Consider the following 17,383-nt stretch of genomic DNA (forward strand, 5'->3'; position numbering starts at 1 on the left):
AATCGTGTGTCTCACAGCCAAAGTTACACGGTTCTTGGAAACCAGTGCCAAATGTGATCTTTTCGCACTTCTTTCATTTCTAGACCGGTGAGGAGCTTGGATGGAGATTATCCTGCACTGAAGATCTGAGGCTGCACCTGGATGACCATGGGATGAGGCAGAGGCGTGGCAGACCTCAGACCCATGCACCACCCACGAGGCACAGGAGGGACCTCACAGGAACATCCATGACAACTACGCAAGCCTCCTCACCCTCCGTGATGCCTCTGGAGGCGCAATCTGCCCCCCTGCCCTCACCAGTCCCCACAAATCCACACGGGACAACCCTACCTCCATCACCTGTGGACTCGGCCCCCTCCTCCACGGAACATCACGACTCTGGCAACGGCACCATGGAAATATCCTCAACCCCTCTTTCTTCATCAGAGGTGTCCTACCCCTCTTCTTCACCACCAAGCAGTAGTATGTCTTCGTCCGCTTTTGTCACTTCAATGGCAAATGCAACATCACAGTCACCAGAACTGCATCTTCCCACATCAAGACCAACTCCTACGCACAACTTGACTGTTTCCCTGACTGTGGTGATATCTCCAGCATCCTCAGAGGAGAATGATACAATGGAAGTAATCGGGCAGGAACTTTCCAAGACCTCTAACTCCCAGTCTGTGGGTGATGAAGTATTTTCTATCTCGAATGTTTCCCCCAATAATCCCGTCAAGATCGAGTCTTTGGACCCGCAATCCAAATCAGGCTCACAGTCAATTAGCATTGACGTGCTATACATTGAGCCCACGGCCACAAACCCACCAGCAGACCCAACCTCAACAAATTTGCCAACCAAATCATCCTCTGTCTCCTTCACACCCAAATCACCTCCAAACCTAGAAGACGCTACTTCAACATCGATGTCTGCTTCAACCACTACACAGTCCTTGAATCCAGAGACTTTCCAAGCCTCCACTTTGCAGCATGTTACAGGCACAGAGAGAACGACAGTGTCTCCCATTTTGCAGACCGACTCTCCATCGCCTACCACTGCCTCAATGTTACCTTTGAAGGACCTTCCAGAGACTTCCAAAGCTCCACAGACTGCATCCTCCAATCCAGAGTCGCAACACATGTCCCTCTTGCCTTCGCCTACCACTTCGGAGACGACAACCAGTCAGTCCCCCTCCACGGAGGCTCTGTCCCAGTCAACAGAATCTCCAACATTCACCACCGAATCTTCCTCAGTCCCTTACATCCCAGACACAAGGGTGGAGGTTTTAAAAGAGTACACATCTTCCGGCATGAAGAATTCCCCACCCAGAGATATTAGGATAACAGCAGTGGCTGGTGACGAGTTGGCAAATCAGGTAGAACCCACAATACAGAACCCAGATGATAAGGATTCACTCAAAGACGCCCAGGACAAAACAGAGAATGAAATTTTGAAGCAAGATGATGATAGCGGTTTCCAGTGGATCAAGATTGGATCGGATAAGGACGTATCATATCAAAGCAGCCAAGAGAAAGTGATCCAGTCAACCGAGGTCCAGGACAAGGAAGAATCCACTCTCACGCTGGTCCCCATGCCAGATGGCACCACTGTGGACCAGAAGAGTACAAGCAGTGCCACGAGCGCAAGCAAAAATGATGCTCGAACGGGGCACGTGGAATTGGACGGAGAGTGGACCGAAGTGGGCACCTTGGATCCCGTGTCCGAGAGATTTCTCGAAGAGCGGGATGAAGTTGACAGTGACCTCTCCTCACCGCCTCCGAGGCCGAACCGAAGCAGAAAATTGACGAGGCCACAAGGTCGCTCTTTCTACACTTACTTCCTCAGCCGAGTCCTCGGTTGAGCTGCAGTTGCCACTTGGTTTTTTTGAAAGGGTGGATGGCCACACTTTGACAAGTGGGAGATAAGAGAAAGAGATAAATTTTGAGAACTTTTTTGCACCTCTTATATGTAAAAAAAAATGTTGTTTCTACTAAACGCAAAAACCAAGAAGAGTGTGAGGAGGAGGAATCCCTTTTTCTACTTTAAGAAATGGCCATCGTGACCCAAGTGCAAATCAATTGATTACAGCATTAGGTATGATTTTACCTTACAAAATTAATGAGAAAAGTGGATGGTTGTTACCCAATGAGAACCCACAAGATAATGCCACTAAAAAGATAGGAAGTTGGAAAGAATCTCTATGGTTTCCTGATGGGAGTATTATAATTTCTCTGATTTATGTTTTGAATTTGGCTTTAAACAGAAAGTAAAATTAGCAAACCTTTCTCATGATCATTAGAGGATTCGTGAAGATCTAATGTTCTATTTCATTGGTAACTATATTTGAGTATGTACTCAGTTGGGCTAGAATAGGTGCAGTATTTTGATTTAAAATAACATTTCCATGCATATATTTTGAAAATTCTCTTTTGCAAAATTCAAATGTTGGATATTTTTATATTCCCTAATGTTTTTAATGCTTTCATATTGTTGTGTCTCGAATCTCGAAATTAATTCACCGAGACAAGCAAGATAGCTCATTGAAAATATTCCTCGATTTCCCCTAATTTTTTTCATGACTGTTAGATAGTAGTAATTCATGATGAGTTATTTTATCTAATGGGCATAAATTTTAATCACTAACCTAAGCCTCGAGTGTCCAATATTCATTGAATTTTTGCTTAGTTGCATCTTTGATGCAGCAACTACAGTAGCTCATGTGCCTCAATAATTTGCCTTTCTTGATTGTTTCGTTCCTACAACAATATGCTTTATATCAAAAGTTTATACATTATCAATTCCTGTTAATCAAAAATTATTGTTTAGCCACCACCACAATCAGAATGAACCACTACAGTGCAATGTCCATACATGGGCAATGCCCACTCTCTGAACTTAATTTTCTGAACAAATAAAGCAAAGTTTTTAGGCATCAAATTGCACGGAGACCTTCGTGTTCCAAAATGGTACTGTTTTCTTATCATATGAGTTCTTTGCAAGTGGCTGTTAGTAGTTTTTTTTTAATTGTCTTAGAAAGCTGAATTTAGGGATATTCATTCTAAGAATACAAATGTGATTGCTGAGATCATTCACGTGTGATTGCTGAGATCATTCACGAATGGCATATATTGTGGAATACCTGGACATGAAAACCGGAGTAGAAAAATGACAGGAAGGATTGACTTACCTTATAAATCACAAGACCTTTAATTGTCCAAATGATGGACAGTGTGTTACATATATTCAAAATCACCTCATGCAATGACATACAAAGTCAGAATTCAGTTATTCATTATATGTGAGATATGAATTTATTTTTTAAATATCATTCTTTCAAAAGGCAGGAAATCAGGCTCAGCCACCGTTGTAAAGGAAAAATTTGAAATACCCAAGAGAGTTTAAAAATGGTTTCCCAGATTCGTCACTCCTCCAAGCAGGTTAACTCTCCAATAAAAAAAGCTTCAAGTTCTTTTTGCGTTTCTCTTTTTGCTCTATCCCCTGCAACTCCATCTTTGGAGCAATTACCAGTGATGTTGCTAGCAAAACAAACACATTAGAACTCCAGTAATTGATCAAAATTCCTTCATCTTTAAGTTAGCTGCTAGTAAATTATCCATTTTTGTTATCATGAGCCGAATGTATAGTATTTTTAAGATACAACGCCGATCTTTCATCATCAATTACAAAATTTTAGATACTAAATTAAGAAAAATTTATTGTCTTAGGTAACAGATCCTTACAGGTTGGTAGGCGCTACTAGGGTTACAGTGTCTTCACTTCAGCATTTTTGGATTACATTTTATTTGCTACTAAAAAAATAGACAATAACTGTCAGTGGCCCAAAGCAAAAACTGTATTGAGGCCACTGAAAGAAAACGGATCACTGAAAACTTTTAGACTTGTACTCATCCATCATTTCCAAAAAAATTGTGAGTGCATCACATTCAAGTTGGTGGAATCACCTTTGGCGAGTGACAAACTTTAAATGGTAGAGAGTAATGATAGCTTTTCCTTTATGCTGTGCTGAAATTGTGAGACGTTACGCAGTAGTTGGATAATTTTAACGTTGACAGATATGCTTCTAGATTGTAAAATTATATCCCAATAAGGAATTACCTTTGATGGGTTACTTTAAATGTTGATACCAGTAAATTTCATAGCCGTCATAATCTCAATAGTAATCATCACTGGCATTTCATTTGAGTCATTACACATTAAGTTACCTATACACCAATAAACTTTTTCAACATTCAGAACATATAAATGTATGATTTCTCCTTTCAAATGCCACCACTTTCTGTTACTGAAAGAGTTTATTATGGAAGTTCCAAGTGAAACGGAAATGCAATCAATGTAAATGAAAAACATTCCAGGTTGAGTAAGATTTTTCTTACCAAGTGAAATAATTTTTATTGCTGTGATTTTTATCATATATTATATGCATGGAAACTTCATCTTCATAAATGTATGTACCTAACTGAGTGTGGATTGGTGAAACATGTGACATATGTGCAATAATATTCATCTTACAGAGCTTATCTGAGAAACCAGGCTATCATTTCCATTGATTTCAAAGCCATCATTAATATTTCGTTCATTTCTAAAGTTTCTAAAAATTAAGATTGGAACCAAAAGCCAATCTCTTATTATTCATATCCATTTCACCAATTAGGTAACTTCCATCTAGTCAATTAGAAAAGGGGTAGCAATGATCTTCTATGTGCCATTAAAAAGAAGAGTCTAGTTTTTAAATATTTTCTTTGTAGTAAACCTACATATAGGTATATCATATATGGACAGTATTGAGATTTGAAATAAACAATTAATACTCAGTGTTTTCATTAACTTCTTTAATTTTTTTGCTACCTTAAGAGAACTTTATCTAAAAACTTCAGTTGCACTAAGGATTTGTTTATTTGATTTCATTTGTATGAGCCTATTAAAAATTGATAAAAACATTTTTAGGATTCTCCCTCTATGTACATAACATTAAATAGTATTTAAGAAAGTGTGAAATCATTTATCCCTCAACAATTGCATATTGTGAAGTTGCAGATACACAAGCACAATGTTGAAAAACCTGAATGTGTGTTTTTAAAGTGAATGGACTTAATAAAAATCATGAGTTTTCTAAAAACTGCATGCATACAGTGTCTAAGCACAATCATTACAGTAACAAGCACATATATATCACTCTTAGTGATTACTAAGCACTAAGCCTTCCTCTTGCTGCTCTTTAGGCAGTGCCTTGTTTATCTCAAGAATAAAATAATATGCACTACTCTGATGCTATCTGAATGCCTTCCTGTATTGTCTGCTGATTGTTTGACTGAATGATATGGGAAAATATTCAAGTATTTTTGCACAGAAATGTATCTACTTGCTTTTTTTTATTAATTCCAGGAGAGATGTTTCAGGTATTTCTATTCTTGCAGTTTAGTTATATTGAAACAGGTAATATTATTTGCTTATGTTCCCTAATAGGAAAAAAATTAAGATCACTTGTTCTTAAGGAATGTTTTCTTAACTTTTGTAGACACTTAATGTTTAATGTAAAACTTTGCACATAAAATAAATGTACACAGCAGTGTATGGATACAATCATGTTTGTAAATTTATTCATACCACGAACTATATAATACATAGCCAACAAAGAAAAGACGGCGACAAGGGTTACACTGAAAACTGTGATTGCACTGGTACAAAATTTGTATAATTAGAGAATTATTAAGTCCCTAAGAGTTACCAATACCTTATTATGGTGTTAATGATATACTTTCCACTTCTTCCTTGAAGGTAAACCCTAAAATATCACTATGTTGAATTTCTAATGCACTCTTAAAATGCGCTTGAAGATTCACTCAAAGCAATCATAAAGTAATGGTAATTCATATTATCTCCATAACACGAAGAATCAATTTCATTTCAAAAATCCTCTCCACCAGCACTGAAAACATTGGTATGTGTGTGAAAGTATGATTTTAAAACAACTAACAAAAAGAGCCACCATGGGCATTGGATTAGTTGAGTTCATCAAATAGAAGGCTTCACTGACTGATTTAGGTGGAGAGACCAGCACCAGTGTTGGCCTGATGTTGAGCCAAAGTTTCATGACATTGCATCGAGCATCAGTTTTTTAGGTGTGTGGAAACAACCAAAAGGTTTTTCATGAAAATACCAGAGACTAGCCAGAGGCATACCCTCACAGAGTCACCAACAAGTACACGATGAAGAGTCAAAAATCCACTGAAGATATGTAATCATCTACAGCTATTCTTTACATATCATACCATAGCAGTTCAAGTGGTAAAACATGGCATAAAATTGGGAGAATGCTATAGGACATAGACATTATTCATGGAATGACCGTGAACCAGACAGCATCATTTCCCTAAGGATTCACCCATAATAGGGTGGTTTCCTATTACATATTTCTGGCCTAAATCGAAGTATGCATTTCACCCCCTTAGATTTTTAAATGAAGATATTTATTTTTTGCAATTAAACGAAAAGTGAAAATTTTCAAGCACGCGAAAATGCGACGGCTAAGTGGGAATGCTGGGAAAATTCTGTGCGATGTATTTCTGGTTTCCACTGCCGCCGTGTGAGATGACCTTGGGGCGAGGCTTTGAGTGCTGATATGATGCAGGCGGATAGCAGGTAGCAGAGTACCCTGCTAGCACGTAGCGCTTGGCTTAAATAAGGATTATTAATACCCTACCAAACGAAGGAAACTTTCCGAACTTAGGTAATTTTAATGGGTGATTATTAAGACATGTTTCCTAGAGCTCTGTGCCTCATGTATGCATTTGTAATCTCAGACAATGTAAAACTCCTATCTCCTCGTATAGAAACTAGGTCCTTGTGACGTCACGTGAAGTGGCATCGCATGGGCGCCAATCTGGCCTTTTTCAAATGAGAATAAAATTGACCAATGCCATTCCTCTAAAATGGGCTTTCTAAAACCAAATAATTTGTATATCATGAATACACTAATGGTGGGTAAGGAATCGCAATCAATGCATTTCGTTTTCTTTGATGAAGGAAATTACCCTATTGCTCGTCGAAATGCAAACATTCAATGAAGCACTCTTGCCTTGGTTGGAATTAAAATCCGGGTCTCCTAAATTTGCCCCATGCATTCTACCACTTAAACTACAAAGGCACCTTCTCTCTCTGTGGAGTTTTGTTGGCTTCAAAGGGAAAATGGTCTGATGGCACCAAAGGGTTTCTAAAATGATAGTATTATATGTTTCTGAAAATGATAAAAATCTTCCATTGAATAGACTTCTCTCGGGTTTGTGCACGGGTAATAAAATCTAAGGTAGCTGATGTTTCGGGGTTCGTCTCGTTACCAGAAGTAGCCTTGAGAATGGGTAGCGAGACAGAACCCAAAATATACATGAATTGCCATGAGAAAAAATTCTATGGCCATGGGAAAATGCCATGGAAATTAAAGAACCTGGATAGCGTAGTGGTCTGCACATTGGCCCGGAAAGCCAAAGGTCCGCAGTTTGATTCCCGGTCCAGGGGAATTTTTTCTATTGGCAATTCTTGTATATTTCACCGCCCTTCACGTGGCAGGGTTAGAAATATAACACATACCACTTTGCGCAGCTTTAGCACAGGTTTGAGGCTCTCAACCCGTTGTGGCTTCTTGGAAGTCCTTTCTCCCTCACGTTGCCATCATTGGTGGACTGCGAGGGCCTAACACCTAGTACCATGAGCCTCGGTATAATTGCCATGAGAATTAAAGAACCTGGATAGCGTAGTGGTCTGCACATTGGCCCGGAAAGCCAAAGGTCCGTGGTTTGATTCCCGGTCCAGGGGAATCTTTTTCTCATGGCAATTCTTGTATATTTCACCGCCGTTCATCTGGCAGGGTTAGAAATATTACACAGAACCTGAAATGTTGGCTGCCTAAGATTTTATTACCCGCATACAAACGTGAGAGAAGTTCATTCATTCTATTCACCAGGAAAGAGTTAAATCATACAAATTCCGGCCTTATTTGCCACCCTCGGTGATGGCACAGTAAAGTCCTCACCTGCCAAACCAAAAGTAGCGGGTTTGAGTCACACCTGGGTAGGTTGTCCCTACTCAGGATCCAACGATTTGATCTTTGGATTTTTCTCTCTTATAGAAAAATCTTTCAAAATCGTTGGCACAATAAATTATGGTTTCGCTAATAGTGGGCCCTGGTTGCTTTCATAGTGGCGAGGGTATTCCCTATCCCACCCTTCCATTCCTATCCTCACCCTGGAGACGTCGTCAGGCTCCTATCACGGCGGCACCTCTATCCTTGTTCCTTCCCATTCCACTCCCCTCCCCGGGTGCACGGGCGTATCAGTTGTCTTATTGGGTCCCGGCCCCGGTGCGTTGTAACCTTCTAAGAACCCCCTTTGGGCCTTCATTCTCTCTGTCCCTACTCAGGGCATGGTTGTGTGTGATAGTCGTTGTTAAACATTATTGCCCCCGATGTAAAAGGCCTTAAATGAGCTGTTTTCGGGGCAATGAAGAGAAATTAAGAAGATGAAGATACAAATCTTCTTTCGTTTTAACTTGCCTGATAACCAGGTATAGCCTCATTCAATGGTTTATTTTTATTTCCAATTCCAACAGAGTCTAAAAACAAGAACACCAAGAAATTTTTCCATTTCCTGAATGATTGCCTAATTTTCAGTTATAGGTAAATAGCGAAATATGGAGGCCATAACCCCAAAAAGGAAGAGGGGGATGAGAGTTACTGGCTCACTTCTCTTGTCAATCACCTTGGGTATTACACTCCTACTACACACCTACCAACCACTGACGGAAATGCTGGCATGCCTGATATCAGTCTTCAGCCAGTGTAAAATATTAAAACTAGCCAGCAGCAGATGAGGGGGGAGTGGGGCCACCCTCCATAATTTTTGGAAAATTTGAAAAGATGACAAACGTTTAGGTGGCAATTTAATGAGAGTTTTTATTTCACCAGTTGAAAAAGCTATGTTTAAAAATACATAATTAGAAAATATCGAAAAGCCACAAGTACATAAAAGCATATGTATTAGACCTCAGACACATTATATGTATACTGAAACTGCAATGTGGAAGGCAACGATAAAACACCAAATTTGCTTTTAGCAAATCATTGGGCAAATAAAAGACATTATTACATTAATATTCCAAGGAGTTACAGCTACTCCACTCATTTATGTATACATGATGGAATTCTCTCAAGTAAAATATTCCCAAGGTGAACTACAGTCTGTAAAGAAAGCAAGACACCTGAATTTGAGGAGCTCTAGGGTCTAAACTAAGCAATCAACTTCTATTCAACAAAAGGCGAACGATAGAGAAATTATTTCCACATTGGATCATTAACTACAAAAAATTTTCAGCCCCAACAGTACCAATCCATTTCCTATTCACCCATTGGTTTCAAAGTTAGCAAAGATTTGCATTGTTTATAACAAATCCATCAATTTTAGTGGCATAAACAATGTTTTCTACAAACTTTTTATAATAGATATGGCTTTCTTATATAAAAAATTTCAGGTTATTGGAATGAAATCTTTGGGAATACCAAGTGTGCAAAGTTGGGCAACTTGATTTTACGTGCAAAAAAATGGCTACTTTCTTTAGAAAAACGTAAGTACATAAAATACTTTGGAGCCAAAAATGTTTGTAGTAAATGATCAAGCATAGAAATAAATTCTCCATCATTTACTACTTATTGCATTGAAATTGATTGCTTCGTTTGTACCCTAGAGCTCCTCAAACTCGGATGTCTTGCTTTTTTTTACAGAAAGTAGTCCCCCATTCAGATCTCCGGGCAGGAACTACTCTTGATGGTGCATCAGTAAGATGTGATAGAATGTTACGGATAGGGACATGGAATGTTATATTGCTTTGCATCTGCAGGAGGCTAAAGAACTTGAAGGTGGAAATGCATACAATGAACCTGTCAATATTAGGAATCAGTGAAATGAAATGCCTCAAGGAGACTTTTGGAGTGGAAGCTATACAATGCTACACACAGGATCGCTAAATGATTTTGCTGAAGTAGAGATGATGCTTAGAAGGAGCGTCAGGATGCGTGTGAAAAACTTCCTGAAGTTAAATGAAAGGATAGTATGTATTGTTGAAGATGGAAACCAAACCCGTAGCTACGGTAATAGTGCAGTTCTACACACCTGCATAAAATTAACAAGATTAAGATGTAGAGGACATTTATTAAGATAGCATGGAAGTAACCAATCAGGTAAGAGGAGAGGAAAATCTTGTAATTCTGATTGATTGGAAGATCAAGACAGAAAAATAACTGAAAGATATGGATTAGGTAACCAAAATAAAAGAGAAAGGTAAATTGAATTCTGCACCTATCACAGGCAAGAGGTTGCAAACATATTGTGAAAAAATCTCATCCAAAGAAGATACACACGGACGATACTGCAGCAGAACTGATCAAAAATGCAGGAGGAAAGACCTGAAACCAGGAGCACAATATCATAAATGCAGTGGCGCCGACTCCATGGGGCTTGAGGGGGCCCGAGCCCCCTCAAAAATTCGTTATGAGTGCGAGGAAATTATGTGTCAGGCTTGTCGATTTTCCCCGGAGTGTCCAGATATCGAGATTCGAGTTATCAGGGTTCTAATGTTGATCATATGACTCTTCTAAAATGCTTAAAAAACTTAAAATTCACCACTTATAAAATTTCCCGGGCCTAGATCCCTGGTTGGGCCCCCCCCCCCAATATTTTTCGTTAGTCGGCGTCCCTGCATAAATGAAATGTATTCAAACAGTGAAATACCAGGATTTTGTGAGGAAGATCAGAATCCCAGTACCTATGGGAAAAAGAGTGGAAATCTGGGAAAATTTTATGATCATAAGCCAGACAAAATATGCATTCAAGATATTGACAAAGATCGTATACAGAAGAGTACTTGGGGGAGAACAAATTCGGATTCAATAAAAGCAAAGGCACAAGAGAAGCAATATTGCCTTTTAGGCTGCTCTAGAAAAGAGCATGAAAAAGAACAGGTCCAAGTTGGTTGCATTTGTGGACTTAGGGAAAGCGTTTGACAACATGGATTGGAATTCAATGCTTAGAATCCTGAAAGAAATATGATCTCTTTACAATGACAGAAGAATCCACAATTAATACAAAAAACAAAGTAGCAAAGATAGAACCAGGACCCATCTGTGAAGACGCAGGAATTAGTAAAGGAGTGAGACAAGTTCTTTGTCACCCGTAATTTTCAATTTTTACATCGGGAAAGCCATGAATGAAATAAAAGAAAATGTGTCAAGAGTGAATTTCTATGGTGAAAAATTTGCATGTTATGATCTGTCGATGACAAAGCATTCATAGAAGGATTTGAAGAAGGTTTCTAGATAAATATGAGTAAAAGGTAGATATCAGCAGAAAAAAAGCACCAAGAAAACTAAGTTGCTAAGGCTTTCATTAAAATAGGGAAACAAAAACTGGTAGAGGTTGATGAATTCTGTTATGTGGGAAGCAGGATAGCAGGCGATGGGAGAAGCAAAAACAAATATCAGCAGAACAGCCCAAGCGGAGAGAGCATTGCACCAAAATAAAGATCTACTTACAGCGGGAAATTTAAGCAAAGAAGTAAGTAAACAATTTATCAGAACTTAATTTGGAGTATGCTTCTCTTAGGAATAAGACAAGGGCAATGACAGTAGTGGGGAGAAATCAGGGGCAGAGACTTTCGACAAGTGGTACTACAGAAGAATAAAGAGGAAGTCCTCAGAAGAGAAGAAGAGGAAGCTCCGTGCAAACCTTGGTAAGGAGAAAAAGAAACCTAATCGGCTCTGGAGCCTGATGAAGACAATCATCAAGGGGAAAGTGGCAGCAAGAAAGAAATATAAATACATAGGTTAGATGAATAAGGACGTGAAAAAGAACAAACACGTATATGAAAAGATTATCTGACAGGAGAATTGAGTATGAGGCTAATTGGGGAGCCTGTACACAGTTTCCCTCCTCGGGATAACAAGCGAGTCCTTCGCTCTTAGAATCTCATGCATTATTATCTTTAGAAGTCACATACCCCTTCAGAATTCTCATGTTTTGAAAGCTAATCCCCCTCATGGTTGCCGCCTCTTTCAACGAAGTACATTAATCACACCATCCCAAAATTATCGCAAAAAACACTGAACCAATAACCATGCCCAATAACATAAATAATCACAAATAATTCAGGACATTTTTCCAAGCCATGGAACGAGACGATTGAATTCTAATATCGATTCCTCGCGATTGCTATCGCTATTATCGCGCTATCGCGATCGCCTACTCAGAAATCGCCCAAGTCCAAAATGGGGTCGACTAAATTAAGCGCAAAAGTTTTCATCCTAGTTCTATATTGGTAGGGTCACGGTTCTGCTATGCATATTGACTGTGTTATGGAACGCTCAAATTCCCCTCTGTCCACGGATTGAAATGTAAGTGGCAAATCATACTAAATTGTTCTAAATCTTCACATTTTGAAGTCTGTGTAGTTTTTATTTAGTAACTTGTAAGAGATTTATTAATAGACCCCACGACTAATATTAATTTTGAAATTTATTTGGTATGGCTTTCGTTCAGTTTTTTTTGTATCTTGTTATCGCTGTTTCAACTGAATTCAAATTGTTTTTTACGCAACATGTTTGTTATTTGCCGTCTATACTTTAATTAAAGCTTATGCTGTTTAGCCATGGAATTGACATCTTGATGACAATGCTGTCGTGAAGCAACATGTTCCTGTTGCTTCAAAGTATTCCGTCATCATCTCAGCTATTGCTCTCCTCCTATGATTAGCTTCACATCTTAACTAACCTCGAACAACTGGAAATCATGCTTGTTGTGTGTTAGCTTCCGTAGTTGTTTTAGTTCACAATACTCCATGTGCCCGTCTACCCAATATCATGGTGTTTATAGTAATCAAATTGTCTAGGGATTAATTAATATAAGAGTTAAACTTATTTATCCACTTATTTGTTTGTGTAGCCCCATTTTTGTATGTAATTTATTTTTCGCAGTTTGATTTTATATTAATGACTCGATTGACATTCACTCCTATTAATAAGGTATTTCCTCAAATTTTTAAGTTATCCTCATTATTTGTAACTTTTTGTAGGTAAAATGACAATGGAAGGAGGCCCGTACCTTGTCCAGGCAATATATTCTTTTAAAGGAAAAAATAATGACGAGGTTAGTATTGTATGGTTAGAGAGCCCAATTGGTTCACCAAATTTTTGGAAAGCGGTCAATATTGATATTCATCGTATGAATTTAAGTCTCCTACTGCACTGACTCGAAATTTCTTCGAGCTATATGTAGTTGACCTTGAATTGTCACTTATTGGGACCATTTTGTCCGGCTTCGTGTGGACTGGGGATTCGTTGCCGGCCTCGGTGACGGCGGGGCCCATGCCTGCCACCCTAGAGGTCGCGGGTTCGAGTCCCGCCTGGGTAGGTTGCACCTATCCAGGGTATGGATGTTCATGTGCGATTGATTGTTAAGTTAAAAATCCCGATCTATAAGGCCACAAGTGCTGTGAAAATATGTTAAATTTAGTGCTAATGAAAATAGAAACCCATCTCAAAATATATGCCTTCTTTATTCAAATAGGGAATTGCATGATTTCCCCCTGCGAATCTGGAAAGTGTTTCAATCATAATTAACATTTACTCCTGGCAGTAACAGATGCAATTTTCCACTACCTATGAGTTTGAACTTAAAAAGTGACTTTCAATCCATTGATTCTCTTTTATGTTTTATATTTTTGCTTAAATGCATGGTGGCTGTTTACTCTGAAAAATGCCATTCATGAATCCTTAGTAATTCCTATCTCTTCAGATGATCAATGGCCAATGGGTTACATTCCTCACCTCCATTCATTGTTATCCTAAGTTTTTGTTGATATTCATTTCAAATGTCTTGAAATTAATTGGTCACTTGGGAATATCTGCTTTAGTAACAAAGGGTGTACCAATCCTGTAACGGCAATGGTGGTTGCATATTTCATTCTAGATAAATAGTAGAAATCGGATGTGAGTAACCTCATATTCATCAACTTTTCTCTGTATGTTTAGTGAATTGAGGTAGATAAACATTTGTTTATTATTATCATAGTGATGGATAATTTTTGTATCATGCTGTCTTAGACTGCTATTCAGAAAGAGATAGCGAAAAACTTGTAGTCTTTAGGGTTATTATGAACAACCAAAATTTTTTATTCTGAATTCAATAAGAAGTCGATACATAGTCGATTGTCATAATTCTTGAGGAGTCATAAGTCATAGTTCTCAAGATTTTCAGTAGCTTGGTCACCATTCTGAAAGGCCATCAGGCAATAAATTGTGACCCGCTGAGACTGATCCAGAATAGCAGCCATAGTCTATAAGTAGCTTTAAAGTATAGTGTAACGGTAATCACATTTTAATTAGCATAATAATCAAAATAACTAAGTCAATAAAGAATTGTGCTCTCGTTCAAGTGCATTGCCTGTCCATTTCTCTTCTAAGTTAATCATTACCTTGGGTGTATACATGCTTTGCTGAAGTAACTTTTGTAGTGAATTTGACCTTGGCCAGTTTTGAACCTGTTCTACATCTACCAGATTTATACTGCCTACTTTGTGAATAATTTTGGAGAGGTATTTTTTGCCTTTTTGAAGTGTGGTTGTTCAACTTCTGCATTAGGCATGACTTTGCGTTAAATTTATTATTTTTTTAATCTGGGAACTTTCTATGAATTAAAATCTTCATGAAAGAAGTATTACTCTCTGGAATAGGTTTCATTTGACCAATTGTATAGGTAGAGTCTTGTATTAGGTCTTTAGTTAAGATGATCATTATTTTTTAAGTTACTTGAGTTAAGATTATCATCATATATTTTTACATCATTAGTTGTATATTTTTACGACATTGGGCAGTTATACTCCAGAACCATTGGAGTTTCTCTCTACCTGGAATGGGCATAGGTCATTTTGCTCCTTAATACTTTTTACCCTCTAATGGCTAATTTTTCTCCCTGTATCTCGATTGTCTTCTGCACATAGCCGCTAAAAGGCTTTATTTGTGTATTTTTGGAGGAAGAAAAGTAGTTTTAATTTGTTAATTGTCGATGCTCAGTGCTTCAACTCCTCAGTTGGTTTGGATTGGTGAGATTATATCTTACTTTATTGTTATTAGAGGCTATTTTACTTTTATTATTATTATTTACATTATTTACTTTACTATTATTTGAGGCAATAGAGGATAAAAAGTATTAAGATGCAAAATGACCCATGCCCATTCTAGGTAGAGAGAAACTCCAATGGATCTGGAGTATAACTGCCCAATGTCATAAAAATTTACAACTAATGATCATCTTAACGCAAGAGCTAATACAAGACTCTACCTATACAAATGGTCAAATTACTATTACATATAACTTAAACGTAGGTTTGTGAATTTCAGACGTTCCAGGTAGGGCTGGGCCACCTCACACTTTGAAGAAAGCAAAAAAAATATTTATTTATTTATTTGATCCAGTCCAAAAACAGCACGAGGCCAATTACAGAGGACTCACAATAACAGAATAATAAAAATATTTCATAGATTTATTTACCTTTTATAATTTTGAGCTATCTTTTGCATCGCAACCTGAAGTCTCTTCTTACATAACTGAGGATGAGAAAGGCACCTTGATTGTCTCAAGAGGTTGTGTAAAATTTGCCGAATTCAGTTAATAATGAATTTTCTTTTATTTGACTATCCCTGTCATTGCTGAAGCTCAATCAATATTCAAGTGTTGCGGGATAGAAAACAGCATGGGGCAGTGATATGATTTGCATATCATATCAATGATAAATTCTTGTGGTTTATGAATGCTAATTTTGAAAAATATCTCTATGAATAAAATTACATCCACTTCCATACATTGTCTGGTGCATCGCTGATGCTCTTATAAATTGAATTCCTCCGTTTTTAACATTTGTGCTGGGACCCTTTGATGAAGAGTCAACCATTTCACCCAAATTTTGACTGCTCCCCTCATTTCACCTTCATACCACACATTTCTCTTGATCTTTTTATTCCTGTCTCATATTTTAATGCAATATACTGTAAAAGTGTGCGTTACATTAAGTTGACTGTCCTTTCAGTTATGTTTTCGGAAAGGAGATATCATCACCATCACACAAAAGGAGGAAGGAGGATGGTGGGAGGGGACGCTTGAAGGAAAGACTGGCTGGTTCCCAGCAAATTATGTCCAGGAGTACAAACAAGTTCCAGTTCCACAAGGTGAGGGTTTTTTTCTTTCCATACTGTACGTAACCTCTTACATATCCACCAGTCCCCATAATTACAACAATCGCCTAGTAACTATTATAGTCACCTAGTATATCACCTAGTAACTTTTCTCTCGGGCTGTGGCGCCATGCGCACGACCTGGACTGCTAGCCGCATAATATGCTCGGCAGTCCATACCACCTTGTCCGCTATAGTCTACAAATTTCCACAGGGGAGAATGACGCCTCGGTAGCTTAACTGGGTAAAGCACTCGGCCGGAAATCGAGGGATCAGGGTTCGAATCCCGGTCAAGGCGAATGATTTTTCCTCTGTGGATTTTTTGCACTATTTGTGCATTGCGGGTGACTCCGTAAAAGTTATCACCGTGGATAGTCCCGGTATACTTAAATACACCTAGTAACTGCTGAATCACACTTGACTGTGTCCGAAAGTTACAACTGCAAAATGTTATAATTCAGTTTTCTTCTGAATTTCTGCCTTAGAAGTCGTAATTCTTCCCAAAATTACAAAAAGTTAGAAATAATAGCATGAAATGATATCACCAGCAATGAGGGTTATCGTGAGCAGGCATATTTTTTTTTTTTTTTTTTTAAGTTTATAACTTTCTGAATTCATAATGTTACTGTTAATAGTGAAATAAATGCTGTAGCATTAATTGTGGGCACTTACTCTCTCTGTAAAATGCATACGATGTTTTTTTTTTTTAATTTCACTAGAAGTTCCCACCGAATACTTAGCCTTTGCACCAAATGTACCAAAACTTGAAATATTGTCATTTTTATTCCTTATTCCTTGGTTGCAGGCGATGGTCTTTTGGCTGGTTCAAAAGGAGGAGGGGCATCACCCATTTCCCCGGCATCGCCAATGCAGGGAGTGGCAGCCCAGAGGGCGTATCGCCTTGTTGTGCTCACCGACATGGTGGAGTCTGAGCGAGTCCATGTCACTGAGCTGAACACCCTCCTAAATACATATCTCAATCCCTTGCAGAAATCCCAGTTGTGAGTATTAGATCATGATTGGTAGAATTTTTATAAGCCACTATAACCCATGGAATACATCAAATTTACTGGTTAGTCGAAAATGTGTGTTTTATATGTTTTTTTTACAAAAAA

General features: G+C 38.2%; 2 protein-coding genes across 4 annotated transcripts in view; both read left to right on the forward strand.

Annotated features, from left to right (window-relative positions):
- LOC124167692 (flocculation protein FLO11) overlaps positions 1-5,581 on the forward strand; it is a 738,729-nt gene extending 733,148 nt beyond the window's left edge. Inside the window, exon 6 of the mRNA XM_046545680.1 lies at positions 84-5,581. Coding sequence (XP_046401636.1) covers positions 84-1,841 — 1,758 coding nt within the window. The 3' untranslated portion in view covers positions 1,842-5,581. The remainder of the gene's footprint in view (positions 1-83) is intronic.
- Positions 5,582-12,267: 6,686 nt separating this feature from the next.
- LOC124167856 (rho guanine nucleotide exchange factor 7) overlaps positions 12,268-17,383 on the forward strand; it is a 67,461-nt gene continuing 62,345 nt past the window's right edge. Inside the window, exons 1-4 of one of the 3 annotated variants that reach the window (XM_046545905.1) lie at positions 12,268-12,434; positions 13,112-13,185; positions 16,124-16,262; positions 17,074-17,269. In XM_046545905.1, the coding sequence (XP_046401861.1) occupies positions 13,117-13,185; positions 16,124-16,262; positions 17,074-17,269 (404 nt within the window). In that variant the 5' untranslated portion in view covers positions 12,268-12,434; positions 13,112-13,116. Of the gene's footprint in view, positions 12,435-12,802; positions 12,903-13,111; positions 13,186-16,123; positions 16,263-17,073; positions 17,270-17,383 lie in introns of those variants that run through there. The other 2 variants (XM_046545907.1, XM_046545904.1) reach the window with 2 other exon arrangements.

The sequence above is a fragment of the Ischnura elegans genome, chromosome 11 (genome assembly GCF_921293095.1).
Source record: "Ischnura elegans chromosome 11, ioIscEleg1.1, whole genome shotgun sequence".
In the NCBI taxonomy this organism is placed as follows: domain Eukaryota; kingdom Metazoa; phylum Arthropoda; class Insecta; order Odonata; family Coenagrionidae; genus Ischnura; species Ischnura elegans.